Genomic DNA, 24,212 nt, shown 5'->3' on the forward strand with positions numbered 1-24,212 from the left:
CAGCAGCTTTCTCTTGCCTCTGATGAGTCCAGCAGAGGTTAAGCCAGTGCATCCAGGTGGTTCACATCCCTCTGCATCCCACCTCTCCAGCCTGGGCAGGGATTCAAGCCACGTGCTGGGGTGGGTGGGCGCAATAACCTTTGGGGTTGTTTGCGCACGCAGCCCCACCGACTCCTTCCCCAGGGCTGCTCCCACCTGGGGCTGGCTCTGACTCTGGGAAAGTCTCCCGGCTCAGCAAAGGCCACGGAAGGCACTTCATGGATGGCCCAGGGCTTGCAGGGAGGGGGGAAAGGAGCCCTGAACCACATTTCCCAGAGCACTGCCCTGTCGGTGACACCCCGCTGTGGGGTGGTCTCCATGGCCCTGCTGCTCTGGGAAGGGGATGGGAGCAGCAACAGGGGCTTTTCTCCAAGTGAAAGCATACAATCAATTCCTGGGCAGGAGAAACCCAGGAAACCTGGTTTTTAGTCAAAAGTGGGTGCCAGGCCTGGAGCTGCATGTTGTGGTTGGCTTGTCAGGGAGCAGGGCTGGGCACCCCCGCCAAGGGCATGTCAGAGGTGCCACAAACAAGGGGAGGATGACTTCCAGATTCCACAGAGATTTGGAGCTGCTGCTCCCCGGGTTTGAGCAAGGATGTAGAGAAGGGTGAACTGCCCTGCCTGCCTGCCACAACCACTTTGCAGGGCCAAATGGGAGAAGGGGTGATGTGCACTTGGAAAATTTAATTCCAGATGGAGAAAAAAGGTTAATATAGCTTTTTTGCCTTTGTTTACACATAAGACAGAGGTCTGGGCAGGCAGTGCTGGCCTCTCCTGGATGTGTGTCAAGCCCAGGGCTGGATGGGCTGGAGATGGAGACCCTCACTGCACCAGGGCAACATGCAGAGCTGGGGCAGCGCTCTGGCTTCCCTTCTCGAGTAGAAAGGAAGCATCCCAGAGGAAAACCATGCCCCAATGTGTCCAAACATAGCACCAGGGCTGCTCCAAGGTCCAGCAGGGCTGGCACATGGTGGGCTGGTGGGGTGTGTTTGAGAGCTGCCATTGTGTGGGGCTGGATGGGGAGCCTGTACACCATCTGGATCGCTAGCAGCCCCTGGATTGCTGGGCTGCTCCCAGGGCCCGGCAGTGACTCACGCCTGCTATAAACACGTCCCCTGATGGATAATGAATCCCAGTCTTCACTGCCTTTCAGGAACACTCTGGATTCTCTGTGCAGTGCTCCCCCATTCCCCCTCCCTCCTGGCAGCCCTGCTCCCATGTGGGATCATTTCCTGATGCTGAGTGGAGCCAGGGCTCTGAGGCCCATTTCCCAAACCACATTTTGCTGAGTTTCCCCATTAACCATTCTGGGGGCACCGAGGCTTTTGTGCTACGGGGGCCCCCCAGCACCCCACGTCCCTCCTTGTGGGTGCCCCACTGCCCAAACCCCGGCTTGCTCCCCAGCCTCATTCCACTCACCACGGAGGGCACTTCAAGCAACAAAAGCTTTATTGCAATGACACGGATAAGCCACGAAATACATCGCAAAGCATCAGGGGCGTGAGGGGCGACGAGGAAGCGCAGATGAGGGCGGTGGAGAGCAGTGGCTCGCACTGGGAACCGCTGCACGCTGGCTGCACGCTGCTGTCCTCCTGAGACCTGCTGCCCCAGCCCCCGAGCCCGCTGCTGCCCCACGCCCCGGCCGAGGGAGCAGGGTCTGGACAGCCGCGGGTGGGGGCGCGGGTAGCGGCCCCAAGGGTGCCACGAAGGAGCGGGAGAAGCTCGCAGGAAGCCGGCAGCATCTTCGGAGGGGGGCTCAAGCATCGGCCATTGGCACCAGGTCAGGCGGTGAAGGTGTTCCTCCCGTGGGGGTCAGGGTCTGCAGAGCTGGGGGCAAGCAAGGGAGATGGTCAGGGCTCGGCCAAGGCTCCCGCACCGGCACCTCCTGGCCTCTCAGGCTGCTTCAACACCCTGAGCAACCATGACAAATTAAGAAGAATGATAGTGAATTTATCTCGTGGTGAAAAAGTAGATTTTGGGGTTTCTAGAATGGGGATTCAGGGGGCAAGATGGAGGGATCTGGGTGTGTCCAGCCTTTCACCTTATTCTTCTTGGCCTCCATCTCCTGCTGTGATGTTGGTACTTTCAGATTGGTTTAGAGTAGAAGCTCAGTGTCTAACACAGGTGATAGGTATTGGAAAGTAATTGTAAATGTTGTATATGTAGTTTTTAGTATAAAGACATAACTCCACACTGGGGGCAGGCAGAGTGCCTGGACTGTCTTGCTGAACTGACCTCAGCTGGACAGAAGAAAAAAATTTATAGATAAGGAGCAATAAACAACCTTGAGACTGAGAACTGAAGAGCTCTGACTCCTTCTTCAAGCACCAGGCTGGGAAAAGAGACTTTCTGACATTTCTCGGGGGTCACTCTGACCAGTGAGAGGCCCCCACAACCTCAAGCAGAGGTTTTGCTGCATTAGCACAGCTGAAGGCCTCTGGCAGATCAGTGTGATGCTGAAATCACCCACACCCCAAAAAGCCAAGCTGGAGGAGCCATGCCCACAGAGAGCTCTGCTACACCACAACAAATCTCCCTTTTCTTCCATGGGAGCTCACATCCAGCATGAGCTGGGCTGCCAGGTGAGCCCAGGTGGTTGCACGGCATGCTGCATTTGCCTCATGGGTTCTCACTGAGGGCTGAGAGTGGCCTTTTGGGAGCTTCAGAGAAGCCATCTGAACACACTGAGGCTGTTGATGGGCTGAGGATCTGCCCTTTCTCTGCCCTACTAACCCATGGCTGCAGGGATGGTGACTGTGGAGAGCTGGTTCTGCTGGACCCCATCAACAAGACTTGGGGGTGATGAGCAAGGGCATAGCTGTGCTGGGGATGATGGGCAGCTGAGAGAGGAGCACTGGGGAGGGGCACACACTCCCTACAACCTCTGCCTGGTGCTGCACTGCACCGCCCCGGCTCTGAAAATCACACTTCAGCCCAAAATATGTTGAGGGGAGATCTACTTGCAACAAGAATAAATTTTACTCTGCAACTGAAAAATTGTTTTAAGCACAGAAATGGCAGTTCGTCTGGGTTTGCATTTTTAACTGGCTTTTTACTGACAGCTCCTTTGCAGTGCTCCTGTAAGAGATTTGGGAGCATGGCTTCGTGCTGCACGGAGCAGCATCCCTTGGGAAAACCACATCACCAGCTGCAGCAGCAGTGTCAGGTTACATCACTGCAATGTCCTCCCACCAAAAAACCCTCCACACCGCTAGCTGACTGGTTTTGGGTGAGCACATTATGGCCTGCTCCTCTTTGCACTGGTAAATCCTGTTGGATATCGGTTGTGGTTTGATCCCAAGCTGTGCACGCAGCCCTCAGTTCCGGGGCGATGCTGCCCCATCCCTCGAGGCTCTGTGGGCCTGGCCACGCTGCCAGCTGGCTGCTGGCCCATCACCACTGTGCCCACAGAGCACCTCACACCCCCCACGTGCCCACGCTCCCATGGGGCATCCTGTGCTACCCAGTTCCATTGGGCACAAGAAAACCCAGAGAAGCTCCAGAGACAAGTGCCACTCATCCCATTTGATCCAGACACAAATTCTCTCAGACACAGGCTTTCTCCAGGGACAAACAGTGACACTGCCTGCAGACAACCAGGACACGGCGCTCCAAGTGTGCTTCAAATATTCCAGTCCTCATGCACATCCCAGCCTATCCTTTTGGGATCAACGCAATTCCTTGATCCCAAACAGCGCGTGTGTCCTACATCAGCCACAGTTCTGCTGTTCAGCACAGGGCTCACACACAAAGCCTCCTCCCACTGCTCTGTCCTCATCCCCATCTCCTGGTTGATTTTCTTCCTGTTGTGCAGAGTGGACTTGATCATCATTTCTGGGAAGAGACATCACTGTGGTTAAACTGCCTAAACACAAGTGTGGGAATCCAGAGCCAGCCTGGCTTTGAACTTGGCAGTATTTGATCTCTGGGATGCTTTTGGAGCAATCTGGAGTGTCATCTTCCTCTTTGCAGGACAAGGGCGCCGGGGCAGTCGGATGCGGGCTGCACATCTGGGTGGAGGGAGTTGCACATCTGGTACATTCAGTACTTCCTAAAAGTCACTGCCACGTTACCCTTTGGACAGGGGCCTGGGGCTCGCTGCATAGCACAGCAGATCAGGATCTGCAGCTGCATTCCTTCTGAAGGGAAAGCAAAAATATCCCTCTCAGCAGAGTCCCAGCTCCCTGTAACATCCAGCATGGGAGCAGGGGGGCTGCACGGAGACCACGACCTTTCCACAAGCCATTCCGGCAGCTGCAGAGGCTCCTGCTGCCAGCCGAGGCACAGAGCAGCCGGCTTGGGAATGCCTCCCTGGGGCCCTCAGACCCGTGCGGCCTCCCCGGCAACACCTTGTCCTTGTGCCAGCCAGAGGGGCTCGGGCTTGTGCCCCCCATGGCCAGGGCGGCGCTCACACACGTCCCTGCCCGTGCGGGCTGATCCACGCAGGGCCCAGCACCGGCGGGGCCGCTCCTGCCGAGGGGCACGGCGCGGGTGTCGCTGCCGTCCCCGGTGTCACGGACACACACACACACACACCAAACCCGCGCCCTGCCCGCAGCGCGGGTGTCTGTCTGTCCCCGGCACGCTGGAAGCACGGACACCGCAGCGCCGCCCGCATCCCGGCGCGGCTGCGGATGATCCGCGAAAAGCCGGGCAATGGGGACATCTAGTGACCAGCCAGGCAGGGCTGGGGGAGATGCCTTCCATCCCTGTGGCCAGGGAGCAAATGGAATGAAGCATTCATTCATCCCTGCCGCACCACACAGAGATCCCCAGAAACTCTACCTCTGCCCGTACAGGAGGCTGGAAATTACCCTTGGTAATGGAGCATAAACCGGGAATTAATATAATTAATATAATTAAAAGTGACTATCATGGATACAGTAACAAATGCTGGAATAACAGTTCAAAGAGAGTATGAAATTCAGAGTCTCCCCGGTGAAAGTCACTTTCCCTTAGGGGAAACAGTCTATTTTTTTTTTCAGCCTTATTCTGTACTAGAGGGAAAAAATGCACAGAACAATACTCCAAACAATTTTGGGAGCACGATAAGGATATGCGGGGGGAGTGGGGACCTTCAGCTGAGGCTAAAGGGCTGAGCACAGACCTCAACTGGCCCCTCTCTGATGGAGACCCACACACTCCAGAGACAGGAGGAGGCATTGGACCAATACTTTCCAGTCAAAGTCAAAATATCCCCCTAAATAACTCATTTCTAAAGAGTTTGACTGAGTTGGTTGCTTCCAGAAATGTTAAATCATTCTGGCTGGATAACACTGCATTGTTCTGGGAGAGAAAAGCAATGTACTAAAGCTATTCAGTTGATTAACTGGGACATTCACCTTGTACTGAATATTCACTGCAAAATTCGACTTTTTTTTCCCAGTGGCACGACTGTGGACGCATCATCACAGTATTTTAAGTTAATCTAAAATGGAAACCCAAGACCTATCACAAATCAAAGCAAAACACTGAGGCTCCTTCCAAAGAAAACAGCAAATCTCCTTTTGAGTCATCCCAAGGAAAACAAAGCTGAGTTTGATACATTCTTTGTAATTTTGTTGTTATCCTTGTTGATATGAACATGCTCCCAGGAGATGCTGCAATGGTTTCAACACCTCTTTCTCCAAAGTTAGCACAAGCCCAGATGATGAAGGATAAGCTGATTCCCACATAACACTGAGTTTCATCTTTTTTTTTTTCCTTTTTAAATTTGCAAAATAAGCTTGGCAATGTGACCCCCAAAGAAAAGTTGTGAAGTCACGGAGAGTGCCAGGAGGAGGGATGCTTCAGGTTGTCCTGTGCAGTATCAGGAGCTGGACTCGATGATCTTTGTGGATCCCTTCCAGCTGAGGATATTCCTGGATTCTGTGACTGTGCAGTGCTCCTGTGAGGTGACCCAGTGACTGCTGCTGCTCGGACTGTCCCTTATCCCCCTGTGGCCGCATCCAGCATTCCCTGGAGCACTCCCATGAGCACACATCCTCGTGGCAGCACAAGCCTTGACACAGCGTCTTGGACACCTGCCTGATGCCAGAGCAACACTCACATCCAGCCTCTTCTGCCTCAGCCCTGATTCCTGGGGTGGCCTTCCTGCAGCCTGGCTGGGCGATGGATGCCTGGCAGTGGGCTGGGATGGGGATGGTACCCAGAAGGGGCGCTGTCCCTGCGTTCGCTGGTGTGGGGATGGGTGCAGAGGTATTGCTGCAGTCTGCTGCCCCTCTGCAGCAGCCTCTGAGCTCAGCTGCATCTGGCAGACCCAACCTGGCATTTGCTATTTTTGGCAGCACTCTCTCTGTGGAGGTGGGGAACGGCACAGGAAGCACACACACACACACACACAGAGCAGGGGAATTCAGGGCAGCCGTGATCTGCAGGCACTGTGCAAAGCCATTTCTGTGTCCAGGATGCTGTCACACTCCCCAGCCTTCCCCAGGTGTCTGAATCCCACAGCCTTGTCGGCCTGGGATGGATTTCTCAGTCTTGGTCAACGTGATTCTGCTGCTGCTGTGCCTCCATCTTCTCCTCATGAAGAAGCTCTCCTCGTGCTCCAGCTTGTCCTGCAGCTCCACAGAGGAGCTAAGAGCGGCAGGATGGGCTGGCTTCCTCCATACACCATCCCCCTCTGACGAGACAGCACCCCACGGGCAGGCTGCCATGGAGTGTGGTGGAAATGGGATGGATGGGAAGCTTTTGCCCTGGCTCACCCCCCAGGCCACCAGGGTGGTTATTTTCACTGGGTCTCACACACATAAATTTCATTCTTCCAACAGATAAAACACTTGTTCTAAAGCAGAATGAGGAACAGGAGAAAATGAGAAGTGCCCCCTGCCAACAGCTGACTCACCACCTTGACAGGGGGGTTCGTGCTTTGCTGGCCAGTTGGTGACTTGGAGGAGGCCCTGTTTGGTGCCTGCCTCCCTCCCTCCATCCTCAGCATCAGCACAAACACACGGGGGAGGCGACAGCAAAGGCTGCCAGCTCCACCTGAGCCCCTCAGCACTCCCCACAGCACCTGAGCTCCTCTGGACGGGGAACCAGGGGATGCTCTTGAGCTTGTGTGGCTGCTGGGGCCACCCAAAATACACAGCTGAACCCAAAGTGCCAGGGAGAGCAGCGCAAGCAGTTGGAGACAGGCAGCAAAGCACCTCATGGAGGATCTGGGAGCACCTGGGAGCACCTTTCAGCCACAGAAGCCTGGAATGCTGCAGACAGCTGAGCATGAACAGGTTTCAGGATACCTGGGCAGAGCAAACCCTGATGCTCAGCGGCACCACCTTCACCTTTCTGGGCTCCTGGGCTGGCTCTCATCCTCACCAGCTCCCTGCTGGAGCCCACAGCCCTCTGCCCATCCTTGGCCCCACGGATGCAGTGGCATCACCCAGGATCCCTGACACAGCCTGAGTGTTGAGCAGGCAGTGCTGGAGACAGGAGGAGAAGTGGCCCAGCATCCTGGCAGGAGAAGGGTCGGAAACTGCCAGTGGTGCCTGCTCAGTGGTACTGAGGGCTGAAGACAGGGAAAGGCCCAGGAAGTCTTGGGGCTCACCTCAAAAAACAATGCATTTTCCATGTGGTACAGTGCAAAAATGTACTGTGTGGCTGCCTCAGCTGTCTGGGGACACAGTGTATCGTGGTCCCCTCATGTGCAATCTGGGAAAAGGGACAGTCAGGAATTAACAAATGAAAAAATGTACATTTCCCTGCTGGAGAGGCAGGAGAGAGAAGAAAAGCCGGGAAGCAGAAGGCAGGGCTGGGCAGAGAGGGTCTTGGGGAAGGGTGTGGGAGACACACATGGCAGATACGTCCAGACAAGGGGGCAGTGAAAGATGATGGTTGTCACACCATAACTTATGAATTAATCTCAGGGAAAACCAAAGGATTATGCAAGTCAAATACTCTCCCTTTGGAAAAAAAAAAGAAAAAACAGAAAGCATGGAATCACTCAGGAAGTGCATTGGTCATTTCTCTAAAAAAATGAAAACAAAAAAAAAATTATGATGCTGATGAGAAATAATAATAGTAGTAATAATGATAATAATAAAAAATGGAGAACTCTTGCACACAACCCCTACCTTCCCTCCAAGTAGCTAAAAAGGTGTGGAAGGATGCAGAGGGAAGGATGGGGCTGGCATTGTTGGGGCGACCCAGGAGAAGAACAATCGGAGCCCATCAGTACCAGAGCTGCACAGACATTTATTGAACACAAACAACGACAAACACAGCTGGCTCACAGAGCTTCCTGAGGTTTTGCTTGTGGGGGATTGCCAAAAGAGTGCTTTCAAAGGCCCCTGGGGGTGTGAGTCCCATACAGCTGAGTTCTTCCCACTTCCAGGTGCTTGTTAGTTAAAAAAGAAAAGAGCATTTGTGTGTATCTGTGTGTCTGTGATTGCCTTAGCTTAGCAGGAAAATGGGCTTGTCTGGACCATGCCATGTTCCAAGAGAGAAGCCTGCAGGCTGAACCCGTACTTGGCTTCTGCTTCCCAAATAACACAGGGTGAAAAGTATGCCCTTACCCTAAGGGCAGGGGCGTGAGGCGGCGAAGGTGAGCCAGGACAAGCAAGGGGGAGCACCAAAGGAAGGAGGGTGAGAAAAATGAATTCGTCTGAAACATGCACAGCTCTGGGTGGCATCATTATGTCCATACGCTACAGAAAGTACCGCCAACATCAACTCAATGTACAGGTAGCTATGCTAGACTGACACTAGAGACCCCGCCAGCTCCTGAAGTGTTGCCAAGTGAGAGAAAATAAACAACGCCCCCCCCCTCCCCCACCCCGCTGTCCCCTAGAAGCAGATGAAGCAGATGAAGAATTAACACCCTAACGCTGAAAACAAGGACCATAACCAAAGAATTTGGGAGCAGCTTCGGGAGCACAGATTAAAGAGCTTGTAAAGAAACGTTCCAGTGTGTGCATACGCGCCTGTGTGTTTATATATATATATATATATATGTTAGTAAAGAAAAGAGTATCTGTGGAGGCAAAGGGAAGACGGTAAATGTACAGGCAGTACAGGCTGGGTGGAGTGCCGGTGGCTGGAGAGGGTCGGGTGGTGCGGAGTGGAGGATGGTGGGTGGAAATTAGAGTGCGCCCATTCCAGTGACCTCAGACGTCAGCCTAGAATAGACAGGGGCAGAGAGAGGGGTGGGGGGGAGACAAAAAACAAGCGCTTAATCACCAGAGCAGAAAAGAAAACGAAGACCCTGCAGGGCAGCGCTCCTCCTCTTGCCCAGATCCCGTGTAGATGGAGTGGGCAGAGCATCACTGGGTGGCCTGGCGGTCCCCCGAGGAGGGCATGGGGGGCTGGAGCACAGAGCCAGCAAAATGGCTGGCTGGCTTTCCCTCTCCTCACTGCAGCTGGGCCGCGGCAGGGGTGTCACTCACCAGAGGTGCTGGCAGGAGTCATCCCAGAGCACAGCTTCTTTTCCAGCAGCATCCCTTCACGGGGGACAGGCAGCTGCGCCAGCTCCCCAGGCTGCTTTGTTTTGCTCTGGTTGAGAGAGGCTGAGCCCTGTTGCGCTGCCCCACCAGGTCACCTCTGCACAGGGGCAGCTCAGCCTGCCCTTCCCAGCAACTCAGAGCCACTTCTTTTTCTTTTCTTTTTCCTGTCTCAGGGAGGGTGGGGGGACACTGGCAAGGATCTGCAGGGAAGCCACTCAGCCATGCCCGCGGGTGGGGGGCTGGCCCCGTCCCTCACCTGAGCAGGGCGAGGGGTGCCACGGGCATGGGCAGCGGGATAGCAGGGCAGGATGGGATGGCGGGGGTCTGCTACGGGTCGGGGCTCGAGTGGGTTGGGTGCAAGGAGGAGAAAGCACATACAGACCTCACCGGTGCTCCCAGCCCACACCCCAACAAGTGTCCATCACCGCCAGCAGCCCCCTGTCCTCGGGGCCCTGCCAGCAGCCTCCGTCCTGCGCGCATCCGGGGCTGGCAGCGGGCTGGCACGGCATCAATCCTGCCCAGGCGGATGGGCCCATTTGAGTGGCTCTGCCAGGTGGGTGCAAAGATACCAGAAAGCTCCTGCATCCCCTTAAACTCACTTCCCACAAGTCCACAGACACAGGCAAACAGGTCTGAGTGAGCACCCTGGACACAGCTCCCTGCCTGCATGGAACAGGTCCCCAGCTCATCTCTGCAGCTACGCCTCACCACGGCACAGGCTGCGTCTCTCCCCAGACGGCAGCAGTGCTGGGAACCCTTGGCCCCTGTGAAGTCCTGCAGTGCCAAGCTTTTCATGATGAAAAGGAAGCAGTCAGGCCATTCCCATGTCCTGTGTTTACTGGACTGATTGTTGTCACTGAATGGAGGAAAGCCTTTTGGAGGCCTGGAAGCACGTGGAAGAGGCAGTAAGCGATGCTGGGATCCCAGCAAGCAGGTCCCAAGTGACGCCTCCCTGCCAGTGGCTCAGCTCCATTCCTGTCCCCGTCCCCTGCCTCATTCACAGGAAAGACAGCAGCAACTTTGCCCACCCATGAGCAAAATCCTTGAGCGAGGGTGGAGGGAAGGCAGGTGCCCGGCACGACCTGTGGCCGCTCCGCCAGCAGCATGGTGGCTCCTGGTCCCCAGCCAAAGTGCCAGCTGAGGCCAGATGTCCTGCTGGCAGTGTCTGGTCCCTGCTCAGAGGTCTTAGCAAGACACCGTCCATCCCAGCCGGCCTCAGGAAGCCCCTGCTGGCCCATGGCACCGGGATGGAGCATGGGGTGCTCCCAGCGAGCCAGCGGGACGGGATGGGCCGTGGTGGGAGGCGGTGGAGGTCGGCAGGGGGTCTCACCTGGCGTTGATGAGGTACTGCGCAAGGCTGATGTTTGCAGGGGTTCCTGTGATGGTAATTTGGCGCTCCGATGACCCTTCCGTGGCGTTGGCGATTTTGATCTGCGCTCCCGACATCTGCCGAATTTCATTGATTTTGGTCCCTTGGCGTCCGATTATGCAGCCTATTAGCTAGGAAAGAAAGCACGGAGGGAATGTCTGAGAAGCAGCAGCTCTGGCAGTCACCAGCAGGACGTGAGCACGCCTGGGACAAGAGTGACCTTAATGCTCATGAAAACGGGAGAGGGACAGCCCAGGGTGATTCCCACCAGCACGTGAGCACAGTCCTCCAAGGACACATCCAGAGTCCTGCCCTGCTCTGCTCCTTGTGGGGACGAATCTCCATTATCTGCACATGATGCCCAGCACCTCAGAGGGCTTCAAGGAGGGCTCATTTCAGCAATAATAATTTTCATGGTTTAATGAATGGTCAATGTTTTGCAAGTACTTATCCCCTTCCCAGTCAAAGCAAACCCAAAGGTGGTTTGGACACATTACTAGAAGGAAACAAGCCTGCTGCCTTCACTGGGGACAGGCCAACCCCAGGAGTCCCCTCATCAGCTGGTGCAGTGACCCCATCCCACATTTCTTCTATCCCACTGAGACACCCTCAGTGCCTCTGCTACCCCCTCCAGCTCTTTTGGTGCAATCCAGTGGCTCGCCAGCAGGCACAAGTGGCACCCACAGAAAAGGTGGACTCTGCATAAAAACACGTCTTTCATACTCTTCTGAAAAAATGAGAGCCAGATGGAGACTTGAATTTCCTCAACTGTTCATCCCTTGAATTTCCTCCATGATCCTCAGTGTTTTGAATTTCTTCAATGGTCTTTGCTCATTTATGCATCTTCCTCAAATCATCTCCAAAGCCTGGTAACACATACGGGGATATCCAGCTTGACCAATACAGGCATGAAGTGCTCTGCATGCCCTTTTAGGCTGCTTAAGCTCTTTTCCAAGGGCATTTTATAGATGGGATGTTCATCTTGGCAGCTGCTGGATTTCTGTACAGTATAAGTAAAGATGATTACTCCTCCAAATACTCCCTGATCCTTTGATCAGACCATGGGGCTGCCATGGTGGTTTATCCCATATGGACCTGAATATACACTGGAAAGGTATCCATTGTCCCAGGGTCTGTGGGAAGATGTTCAGCCCATCCTGGTCTTCACATCACAGAAATAACTCCAAGCTGGTTCAGCAAATGAAAATCTGCTGGAGAGACCTGAGGAGCCAAACTATTTAAGCAGATGCTCAGCTACACCCAAGCTGAACAACATTCAAGTTTCTGACAGTCAGAGGAGCAGCAAGATGGGTATCATCTGATTTCATTCTGCTGTAGCACAACTCCAAGCTACACCACTAAAACACACCTGGTGACTCTTAAAGGAACACAAACCTGTCCTCTGCTTCCTGAGAGGGTGTCAGTGGGTGTTTAAAAGCCTTTGAAACAACAATGGGGAGAGCTAAGGAGCAGTTTTTCAAGGTCCAGGTGATAACATCTAATATCTCCCAGGTCTGGCGAGAGCTCGGCCTCTGGTGAGTGAACGCTCCAAGTGCTCCTGAGTTCTCAGAGGTCTCCTGGCATCCTTTCCTCCCATGTGAGTTCTTTTGCACGGGGTCTCTTCATATTTCTGAAGATACCTTCACTGCTACAGTCTTGCATGCTCAGCAGACATGGCTGCTGGAACCTCAGGAGCGCTTGCAGAGCCCTCTGCAGCTTCCGGACAGGGGTCCTTGCTGGGTGGAGCAGATCTGGGATCAGCCCCCACTGTCTGCTCTGCAGATCCCTCCCGTGGTGATTTGACCCAGGGTGAAGCATCTCCAAGGGTTTCAGCCAGCAGGTGCTCACAGGCTCTTGCACTGCATGTCTCTTTGGTGGACACAAGTCTTGGCAGAGGCGCCTGGCAGCTGCAGCTGGGATTGCTGACCTTCCACGGCACTGCCAGCTGCTGGTGAACAGCAGGAAGAAAGAGCAACTGCTGCCAGGCCCTATCCAGAGACTCCTGATGGGGATGGGCTAAAGGTGCTTGTTAGTGATGGACATGGGAATGGAGACTGGATGTCATGCCTCCACTTGCCCTCATCCTGATTTGAGCACAGACTGGGTCTTAATCCATAGAAACCAGTCCAGAAGCAAGTGAGGCTCATGGATCCAGGTGGTGGCTGTGTCATGCTCTCCATCCCACCTCCTCCCAGCTCAACATGGCTCCAGCCTCCTCCCAGCAAACATCCCAGTCCAGCACCCATGTTACCACAAAGCTTCCACCTATCAGACCTCACAGCTGCCTGCCAGCAGTACTGAAACACACTGTCCTTCAGACACTCATGTGGCACTTTGTGGCATCAGAAATGTCACTTACTTACCTCCTCTCCCCCACCACCCCACCCCATCACTACCCTTGAGCTGGAATATCATCTCAGACCCGTCACGGCCTGATTAAGCAATTAAGAGTTAATTCAGAGCTGGCATGGGAGCTCTCTCCCTTTCCCAATGCTATCAACTGGGCATGTTTCATGAGCACTGAGTTCACTTGGAAAGGAAAATGGAGCATTAAGGATTGCACCTGGGCAAGCTACCGACGGAGTAAAGTCCAACGGGCGCTTTGTGCTGCAGACTGATCCCCAACCGACTGCACAAGGATGAGGGAATATGGGGAAGGGACATCTCTAAATATATTTAACAAAGCCAAATGGCTGCACATTATACATAGACACATGTATGTATATATATGTATGTGTATATACACACACACACACACATGGACATGCCAAGGAAGCACTTGGATTTACTTACATCATTGGGAATGGTGAGTTCATGAGTACTGGCCGGGGGACTGGCATCCAAACCTGGGCAGATGCAAGGGAACATGGTTAGAGCTGGCAGAGGCAACGCGATGAAGCTCCGCTGCTTTCCCGCAACACTGCCAAGGCTGCGTCCTGCTCCGGGCTGGGAGGGGAAGGGGATCACACACTCCGGGACAAGGAGGAGGAAGACAGTTGCTACCTGACTCTGCTGGAGCTGGGTGTCACCTTCCCTGCATCCCACGAGTGCCTCGCTTCCCACCCTTCATCCTATCCACTGGGAATGGCTTCAGAGGAGGGTGCAAGGTTCCAGCATCAGCGCAGAGAGGTGGGTTAAGCACCTCCCACAGAGCAGCAGAGAGCATGCCGGCTGGGACACCCACCTGCTCCACAAGAATGCTGTCCATGCACCCTCCAGCCCCCTCTGGATGGAGCAGCAGTGAGCTGCTGGCATGTGACAGCAGCTTGGTGCCCCAAAACCAACGTCCCTGCGGGATCCGGCAGCACAAGTCCTCTGCAAGTTAAGTCCCACAGACTCTCATGCTGAATATGAGTCAGACTGTTAAGACATGCAACCTAGCTGGACCAGGACCACCTGTCCCTCTTATTCCTAAGAGAAAGAAAGGTGAACAGTATGGAGATTTAGATCCTGCTTCCCTCCAAAATCACACAGTGAGGAGCAAAGGCAGGGGCATGCTTCCTCCCACCCTCCCCTGGGTCAGGGAGAGCTCTCTCCTCCATGGTGGGAATGGCTGGAGCCAGCAGGATACCCTGTGAATGCAGCTCCAGAAGTAAGAGGACACCATGCCATAGTGCTCCTAGGTTCCCATATTAAATCACCTCAGTGCCAAAGCAGGGATGTCCTGTGTGAAATCTGCAAGAAAGAAGCTGTATGGTGCCTGACAGGAATTTGCAGTAACTGGAAAAAAACCCCTTATCCTTATGATATAAACCACTGATGAAAGCTTGTAAGAGCAGAAGAGACTGCCAGATCTGCATCCATGGAAAGAGGGTGGTTAAGGAGGTGCAGAATGAAGAAGCGCAAAGAGACTGGAACTGCAGGGCTCCTGTAAAACAAGACAGCAGCAGCACCCAATTCCTCACATATTTCCATGGAGGGCCTCAGCACAGAGGAAGAGGAGCTCTGGTTATCTCTGATATGCTCATGCATGATCTTAGGATGTTAGGAAGTGAGGGTGAGGAGGCCCTGGCACCAGTTGTCCAGAGAAGCTGTGGCTGTTCCATCCCTGGAAGTGTTCACGGCCAGGGGAGATGGGATTTAGAACAACCTGCTCTAATGGAAGGTGTCACTGCCCATGGCACGGGGGTAGAACAAGATGGGCTCTAAGGGCCCTTCCAATCCAAACCATTCCATGATTGTGTGACAACGTACTTCCTGTGCTTTCCTGAATGCATCTTCCCAGATACACATTGCTGACATTTGCCTGCAGGAGGCTTCCTCACCAGACTTTCCACTTGGGACCACAGAGAGGAGAGGAATTGCAGGGAATGAGGATGCAAATCCTCCAGCTGGCAGCCCTCTGCTGTCATTCACCCCTGCCAGGGGTACTAATGCCAAAGCCTGCACAAAACATCTCCTGCCCAGGTATTACACCACAGTCAATGCTCGATGCTGCATTTACAGCACACACTTCACCTGGACCGGCCGGTACACTGAGCCTCCTCACAGTGTGGGGCAAGGTGGACTGCAGCCATCACAGACATATCCCTCTGGTGAGGGTGTCCCTCTCCTTTGGCCATGTGTTACAAGGCTCAGTTCAGCAGCAGCCTGGGTGTGGCAGAAAATGTCTTCCAAAGGGAGCAGAGCACCAGTGAGGGCTCTGAGCAGCACTGAGGCATCCAGGGATCTTAGGGAACACAAACTAAGCTCCTCAGACTCCTAGGCAGCATCCTCCATCCCACACTCAGATGACATGGATGATGCTGAAAGCCCTTGCAACACCAGGTGCCATGGCACTGCACCATCCCTCCATCACACAGCCTTTGAGGAAAGGCCACATTCTTCTCCATGATCTGGAGACTGTTTATTTCATCACTCCAGATCCTCCTTTTCTGATATGTACAAGCAGTCCTTGAGGCTGTAACAAGGGTGTCAGGGCAGGGTTAATGCCTTGGGTGACTGCAAAGGGCAAAGGGGGCATGCAGAAAACATGGCTGCACAGGTCGGTGTCATGAAATCTGTATTTCTGCAATCTTGTGGGGTCTATTTGCTCGGGCTACGCTTGCTTTCATAATTAGGTGCTGTCACCAAACCTTTCAGGCATGCATGGGATGTCTGTGTGCCCTACGTCTGGCTCATCCTGCCTGTGAGCCTCCAGGTCTCAAGATAGCTCCTCTATGCAATGGTAGAAAACAAAAGACAAATCTTTTTCTTGCATACGGATGAATATGGCACATCTGACAACAAAATTTCTCCAAGGCTGCAGCCATGCTTCGGGTGGGTCCTCAGGGTCCTGTCCCACTAAAATTGCAACTCACCCTGAATGGCTCGGAGCTGCCTGTCACGGCTGTTCCCATCAGCACTGTTCTGTTGCTTCTGAGCAAAGTTTATGCAAAATTAAATGCAGGAATAAGGGTGATGACTCCGGTATCTTCCTGGTACACAGACAGCATTGAGGGAGACCTCACCACACCTGAGGGGCAGCACAGATCTCTGCTCTCTGTGGCCAGGGACAGAACTCGAGGGAACAGCATGAAGCTGTGCCAGGGGAGGATCAGGCTGGACATCAGGAAAAGGCTCTTCCCCCAGAGGGTGCAGGGGCACTGACCAGGCTCCCCAGGGAATGGGCACGGCATCAAGGCCGCCAGAGCCCAAGGAGCATTTGAACAATGCTCCCAGGCACACGGTGGGATTGTTGGGGTGTCAGTACAAGGCCAGGGGTTGGACTGCATGAGCCCTGTGGGTCCCTTCCAACTCAAGATATTCTGTGGTTCTATGGCAATTGCACAAAAACATTACAGAGCCAGGTAATAAAGCCCAGGCACTTTTGCTTTGACATGCTGCACAAGGAGAACGGTGCTGCCTGATCTCTTCCTGCACACCAAGACAATCTGCTGTTTTCTCCATGAATACCATGATTCCTCTCGGAGCACAACAACGGCACAGTCCTATTTACGGAATACATTTCAACCAAAGCCTGCTTACTTCCTTCTAGCTTTGTGTTTTACCTGATGACTGGCCCATCAGATTTTGAGCTTCTTCGGAGGAATGTAAGGGCAGCTTTTCTCCTGAAGAGCAAAGAAGAAACAGGTTTAATGCTTTTCCCTTCAAGGAGATAAGCAATGTCACTTCATCTAGGAAGCTCAAAATATGATGAACATACTGTCAGAACAGTAATTTCCAAGCAGTACTTTATGTACCTCCATCCCCTGTGCTCTATCTGCTTCCCAGGTCACCAGGAACATGCCGGCCTTGAGGACAAGGCTCGGGCCATGCTGGGGCTGGCTGTCCTCCCATCAGCGCAGCCCCCTCCGGCCATGCCTCCTTCCCACCGCGGCAGCTCCATCCTGCCTGGCTCAGCACCGCTCCCCGCGGCAGCACGCCCGGCCGGCCCGAGCCGCTCCTGCCGGGAGGGTGCCGGTGTCCTGCCGGGAGAGCCCGGGCCTTGTGCCGGGAAAGCGCGGGTGTCCCGCCAGAATCTGGAGTGGCGCGGGGCAGAGGATGCCGCCTCCTTCGTGGAAGGAAGGAGGGAGGGATGGTGCGCACGGCCTCTGCTGGGAAAGCCCAGGCTGAGAGCTCGCCCTGAGCACCACAGCCCCCCACAACATCCGTCAAGCCTCTCCTTAACCTCTCCCCATGGATATTGCTGCTTTTTACTCGCCCTGCTCATTTCCATTAAACAACAAGAGTTTAGAAAGAGAGAGAAAGTCTACAGGTAAGAGAAGGATATCTTGAAAGGGTGTGTGGGTACGTACCAGGGAAAGCGGGGGTGGTCTGTCCAAGGGGAGTAAAGGGGGTTTGCTGCATAGCCAACTGGTGGAGCTTGGTCAACTGCTGAGGGGTAGGAGGGACATTAGAGCTAAGAAGGTTATTGTCATAGAGTACAACAAGTCACACCAAAAAGCAAGAACAAAATTATAACGGGGCGGGTGGGGGAAAAGGAAAACAAACTTAAAAATAAAAATTAAAAAAAAAAAACAAAAAAAAAAACTAAACCAGGAAGCCATGGTGAGACATGGCAAAAACATTAGCAGAAAGGACTTGGCCTGGGTATAGTGCAATAAAGCCCAAATCTTTGGCAGAAGTGCTTGGTCAGGGTCTGAAGTACGATACCAGCAAGAAGCCCATTCTTAGTGTCAGTTCAACTCCTCTGCCTCCGTGCAGGCCAGCTGGTGGGCGTCACAGCCAGCAGCCAGGAACCCTCTTTGTGCCACCAGAGCCACATTGTCACCGCTTGTCCCCGCAGCACACATTCCTGTGCTGTGCCTCCAATTGGAACGGCCTCTCCCAACGGGAGATGGATAAACCACATTTCTAAATGCCAGCTCATTAGAAATATGGGGAATTATGGGCTTCAGTCATGACCAGTAGGTATTTCAGATCCTTGTATCCCTTGTTGTGCTGAGGAGGTTTGGCTGCCTGGTCAGAGAGTTTCATAGGGAGAGAGGTGTTTGTTTGGAATACATTTTGTGCTCAGTTTTACTGCTCTAAATTAAAAAAAAAAAAAAAAAAACAACAAAAAAACTACCAAATAAAACAAAAAACCAAAAAGACAGGAAAAGAAAAGAAAACAAACCCAACTGGGCTGAAGACTGGCAGTGAGCAGGAGGGGAGACTCTTTACAACCTCCCACTTTCACAGGTGCTCTGGGGGTTTTCAGCACCGTATCACCCCCTAAATTTAAACTGCTTCTTTTGCCCATCATCCCTGGCAATGGGGAGGCAGGAGTTATAGTTTCAATGTTTTGGGGGGCAACAAGACTCAAATGTCTCCTTGCTGCTGCAGCAGGGCTAGGGAGGGAGAGTGAGGAGGTCTGGCTGGCAGCAGTGAGGGGGAAATGCTGGGAAGAGCTGACCTGGGGGCCTGAGCACACTGGGGGAGGCTGGAGGGAAGCAGCAGGAAGGAGTGAAACACCTGAAAATTCCTGGACAGGTTACCTGTGGGATCCCTGTCCTGTCTGGAGAGGCATGAGGACACCCAGCCTCTGCTGCCTCAGGGGAGAGGTCTCACCACACCACAAAAAGAGGTGTCTGCACATCTCTGTGCCTATTTTGGCTGTCTTTGGCTTACTTTAGCCAAAGGTGTGATATGACGGGCTCCTGCCACAACACAGCTGTCTCCAGATAACACTGGGCATGCTACTGCTCCTGCAGGGAGCAGGGACATCAGCATCTAATGCTTTTTAACTTCAGAACTATCCTGGAGCTGCACCCTGTTTCTGGAATTCCTTGTGACACCTGGTCCCACTGGCAGGACTCCAGATGAAATCTCTTTGCCCAGTGGGCTCCAGCCATGCCCTGGGACAGGGGTCCTGCTTTGCCACGTGGGGAAGACCAAAATCTTTTCTAACACTGACCTAGTAGACCTTCCAGACATAGTTCAGATAGTGGTATTTATGCAGCCCCTGCAATTAGAGCAACAAACAAGTCTAGGAGAGGAGAAGATGGCTGCATCCAGGTGCCATGGAAAAAGCTGCTACGTCCATCTCTTCTAGCTCATCCCCTCTGCTCTGGTGAGACTGTACCTGAGGTACTGCATCCAGCTCTGGGGACTCCAGCACAGGAAGGACATGGATCTGTTGGAGTGAGTCCAGAGGAGGTCACGGAGATGCTCCAAGGGGCTAAAGGGGGTCCAAGAGAGCTGGAGAGGGACTTTGGACAAGGGCCCGGAGTTACAGGACAAGGTGGCTTCACACTGACAGAGGGCAGGGTTAGATGGGATTCTGGGAAGAAATCCTTCCCTGTGAGGGTGCTGAGGCCCTGGCACAGAGTTCCCAGAGAAGTTGTGGCTGCCCCTGGATCCCTGGCAGCACCCAAGGCCGGGTTGGACGGGGCTTGGAGCAGCCTGGGACAGTGGAAGGGGTCCCTGCCCATGGCAGAGGTTTGGAGCGAGATGAGTTTTAAGGGTCTTTCCAACCCAAGCCAGTCTCTGACTCTATGATCCCGCAGCTTTTGGGACAGCAGGCAGCTACCCATCACATCCCTAACAGCCAAAAACACCCAGGCAATGCTAAAGCCCCTTATGAGCCAAAGCTTCCCCTGTCCTGGAGTGCTTCTCCAGGGACAAAATCATGGCAGGAGAACACACCGGGCATTCAAAATTCTGCCCATTTTGCAAAGGGCAGCCACTAAACACAGACACCTAAAATGTGTTTAAAATGCCCTAAAAGCACATTCAAGACTGGATTCTGCACTGAACATTGTTTGAAAGGACCAGTCATTGAAAGAACAACCTGAGAGTAAGGATGTGAGTAGCCCCTCTACCAACAGCTTTATTCAGGAAATTTGCTGGGAGCGGGGCACAGTGCAGTCAGCAAATGTATTTTAATCCTGACAATCAGAGGAATATAGGAACAAGGAAAACACTGAGCTGTTGGCACCACTTGCAAAGAAAAACTGGGATAAAGACTGCATTGATCTATCCTAACTATACAGGTTATTTTGTTATATTCTGCTTTTGGAGGAAAAGCAAAGAGTACACAATGAGGAATATTTCTTATCAACCATCACAGCAGGCTCTTCAGAGTACACACATACTGGTGTCACAAGCCAAAGCCTGGATTCCTCTAATTCCAGTGAAAACATTTCTCCTAGGATGAAAATCCAGCCTGTAGCTCCCTAATGTTCCCATGCGGGGCAGGCATTCATGGTATCAAACAGCCTTGCCACCTTCTCAACCACGGGAAAAGTAATTCCATTATTTAGTACCCAACGCACTCACTGGAAAAGGGAACTCTGAGCTGCATCAACCCCGTGCCACGGGTGATTGACTGGAGAAGACTTTCCACCTACTGCCACATCCTCAGCCCCACTGCAGAACCCTGCCTCACAGCAGGAAAGACCATCTGCAATGGGACCTGATGGGTATTTTATCCCCTTGGAAACACATTTAGAAAGTCCCTGCCTTTTCTAAAAGCCATGACCACCTCAGAAGCTGAGCTTCACTGCTTTCCTCAAAGAAATCCTCCACACGGACTGATTTTCTATTTCCCTTGGTAATTTCAGGTGCACACATTCCAGCTGTCGATCCCTCCATGTCCCCCCACAGGCATGGGAGCCCAGGGGATGAGCCCAAGCCTCAGTGAGAGCAGCTCAGAGCAGCTCCTGTCTCTGCCCCAAGGAGCCCGAGGTGAAGTGGGGGCTGTCCCCACGCTGCCCTGCCACCCACAGCAGCGAGACAGCCACCAAATCCGGGGCGACCACGCTGGGCTGGGGGCCCTCAGCAAGGTGAGATTCAGCATCAACACCTGCCCCGTCCCTCTGGGAGACGAGGTGGGGGGGTTGTCCAATTTCCATGTCACCCAAAGAAGCCCCCCTTCAGAAAGGCACATACCTGCCCAGGCTTGGAAGAAGCCAGAGCTCTGGCTTCTTCCCACCCCACCAAGGCACTCAGCAGCTAAATGTGACCTTGGCTTACCAAAATTTTAAAGACAAGGGGAAAATAGAAGGGAAAATTTTGGGGTTTTTTTTTTTCCCCTGTTTTGATCCTTTTGAGGCACAAAATGCACAGGTTTCTCTCAGAACAAAGGGATAGCACTGAATAATGCAAACATTTTAGCATCAGGCCAAGTCCTCAGAAGTAATAAAGTTTAGTGCTTACAGGTTAAAAGGCTACTCAAGGTATTACAGATACTACACATGGCCAGTTACTTTGAAAATACACTATTAATATTATTGGCTAATATTAATATTATGTGAATTGACAGTAGCATGCAGGTGACAGAAAAGGGTATAAGAAAAATTAGGGTAAAACTCACATCTGGGTGTGGAATAGCGTATTGTCCCTGAATTGTATAGGCCTGTAAAGGAAAAGCAAAGATGTTACTAGGGCTGGCAGGACATGAGGAGAGAACTCCATCCCTCTGTTGGGACCCACTGTATCACATTAAATTCCCTGGGGCACCAAATCCTTGGGGCAGGAGAGAGATGTTCCACCTCCCATTCAACCTAGAGCATGCTGAGCTATCTGACTTCAAGGGCTCAGGCTCAGTTCGGCTTTTTCAGAGGGAAAGAAACAGCTCTTTATAGGTGCCAGCATTGCATGGAGCAGGAATATCAGGCTGTGGCTGGTCTTTGCTGTACAAAAAATAAGGATCAGTTGCACGGGGGTTAAAAGTGGACGATCTTTAGTGCCCCTCTAACAACCAGAACCTGTGTAGCAGGTGCACAGTGACATCGCTGCCCAAGCGTGATCCCAAAAAGCAAGCCAGCTCCGTGAGCCTCTCCATATTTCCAGGTGCACAAGTCCCAGTGGATGCTTTACATCCACCCAGTATATTCCAGTGCTCTGCTGGGGCATTGGAAAGGCATGGAGGCGAGGGCAGCCTGCACTGCAATGCCTTTCACCAGCTGTAATTGATAAATCCATGCAAGTATCTGCCAGGCAAATGGGTTTGTGTGTTTTTCCCATCCTTTATAGCAATCCTTTCTCTTTTTGTTTGTAAATAACCTCAAAATAAGTACCAGTGTGGGTGAAGAGCCAGACACTAGAGAGCCCAATATTTAGGACTTAACCAGTCTTAACTAGCAAAATATATCTCAATTGTTGACACATTATTCAGATGATTCTAAAAGAAATGGCAAAAGAGATGGAGAACACTTTGAAAAGGGAGAGTAAAGATTGCCAAGAAAAATGAAAGGAAAAAACTTTGGAACCACCTGCAAATTTGCTGCACTGTTTGCAAAGAGCAAAGTGCTTTGTGTAAAGAAAACCCCCAAAATCATGCAGGAGGAAAAGGGAAAATGGCTGTCCCAGTGCCCACCAGCAACCCAGCACAACGGGGACGCGACAGAGGCTGAAAAGTTGCCTGTCCTGGTGGTTTAATTTGGCCATTGGTTTTTGATTAGAAAAACTGAGTCGAAAAAGGTAATCAAGGGCAGGAAGGTGTCTTGGACAGATGCAACTCAACTCTGACCTTTGAGGGCTGGTCCCTTTGGCAGCAGCCGTTGGCTGCTACATCACTCAGCCTGCTGAGCTCCTGGAGGCTCATCCCACCCCAAACACCTGCCACCAGCTGTCACCAGCTGTCCTTGACCCACCCGCCCCGTGCCACCCCTCGACAGAGCCAAAGGGCTCCCAACATTGGGAAGAACTCTCACTTCAGAGACAGTTGCTTCCTCCCATGATGTTACTTCTGTCCAAGAAACCAGCCATTCACAGCAGAAGAACTGCTGCCTCCATCTCACTCTCCCTTTTGAACAGACCAGGCAGCTGGACTCGAAGTTCTTTTCCAGGACGGCTGCTCAGATGGAGTGACATACTCCTGATCCCAATGATTGACTAATTCAGCCTAAAATAGCCTGTGCTCTGGGCTCTGCTCCTGTTCTTAGTTTGTCCTTCTATTTATTATGATTGGAGAGAAATTAAGTGACTTGTGTGGAGCTGCTCTGGGTGGCATAAGCTGTGGTTTTGTGGTGCTGGCCCTGCCTGGATGCTGGAGCTCTTGGGAAGGTACATCCCCTGCTGGATGTCATGCACCTCAGCAGAGTGGGATCTACAGGCAGGCCCTCAGTCACCAGGTGAGGTGATGAGATGAGGTGGAGAAAGCAACAGTGCAAGTTCCCTCTTTAGAAACAGCCATGTGCTCAGTTGCTCTTGTTTCTGCTGATTTTTGTTTTCGGAATAACCTCCAGCTCACCCGTGTGATGGTCATCCCACAAAGGAAAAACCACCCCAAAGCTCATGGCTGGAAATAGCACGAGATGTCTGCAAGGCTGCAGTGTCACTGGGGTGACACAGTGCAGGCTCTGGCACAGGGGGAAGCAATACCCCAAACCAGCTGAGCGCCAAGGAAGGGGGACACGGCTCTCCCATGGTGGCTGCCCTGAACAGAGAAGGAGCTGTGACAAGCCCTTCCTACGATGGATCAATTACAGCTACACAAAGGTATCTCTAATTGAGCTGGAGGTGCCAGACAGCAGCGACATCCTCTTGTTCAACAATGCTTTCCTAATCCTCTCCTTCTCAACCACTGACAAATACTGAACTTGGGTCTGGTGAAGTAAATTCTAGCCTTTCCTTTGTGTCTCCCCAGGCTGGCTGTTCCCTTCTGCTCATTGTCCAGCATCCATCACAGGAGCTAAGCCAAGAGCTTTCAGTCCAGCTGCCATGGCACACAATGGATGGGATGACACCATGCAAGTCAGAAGGCAAGAAACCTGAGTGCACTAACGGGCAGCGGCTGGTGCTGCAGTAAAAGGCTGAGGTTGGCAGTGGAGGCTGCAAGCGGGTCGGCTCTTACCTGACCACCTGCAAAAATGACAGGGGTGGAGGCGGGCTTTGGGCGGTAGGGAATGGTGGCACCTTTTGGTGGGGACTAGGAAAAGGGATAAGGAGAGGGAGAGAGAACATTAGAACAGCTTTCCTGAAACGGCGGCAAAAAGA

The 24,212-nt window shown here is 52.8% G+C and overlaps 1 protein-coding gene across 13 annotated transcripts in view; it reads right to left on the reverse strand.

Moving 5' to 3' along the window:
• Positions 1–1,578: 1,578 nt before the first annotated feature.
• PCBP3 (poly(rC) binding protein 3) overlaps positions 1,579–24,212 on the reverse strand; it is a 43,925-nt gene continuing 21,291 nt past the window's right edge. For 2 of the 13 annotated variants that reach the window (XM_054278076.1, XM_054278078.1), the window contains 7 exons: positions 24,001–24,144; positions 21,586–21,627; positions 17,585–17,663; positions 16,838–16,897; positions 13,641–13,693; positions 10,809–10,978; positions 1,579–1,865 (listed from right to left, as the gene is read on the reverse strand). In XM_054278076.1, the coding sequence (XP_054134051.1) occupies positions 1,820–1,865; positions 10,809–10,978; positions 13,641–13,693; positions 16,838–16,897; positions 17,585–17,663; positions 21,586–21,627; positions 24,001–24,144 (594 nt within the window). In that variant the 3' untranslated portion in view covers positions 1,579–1,819. Of the gene's footprint in view, positions 1,866–8,890; positions 9,155–10,808; positions 10,979–13,640; positions 13,694–16,837; positions 16,898–17,584; positions 17,664–21,585; positions 21,628–24,000; positions 24,145–24,212 lie in introns of those variants that run through there. The other 11 variants (XM_054278086.1, XM_054278084.1, XM_054278079.1 and 8 more) reach the window with 11 other exon arrangements.

The sequence above is a fragment of the Melozone crissalis genome, unplaced genomic scaffold, assembly GCF_028551555.1.
Source record: "Melozone crissalis strain CALT ecotype California unplaced genomic scaffold, PUWL_Pcris_2 ptg000023l_1, whole genome shotgun sequence".
In the NCBI taxonomy this organism is placed as follows: Eukaryota; Metazoa; Chordata; class Aves; order Passeriformes; family Passerellidae; genus Melozone; species Melozone crissalis.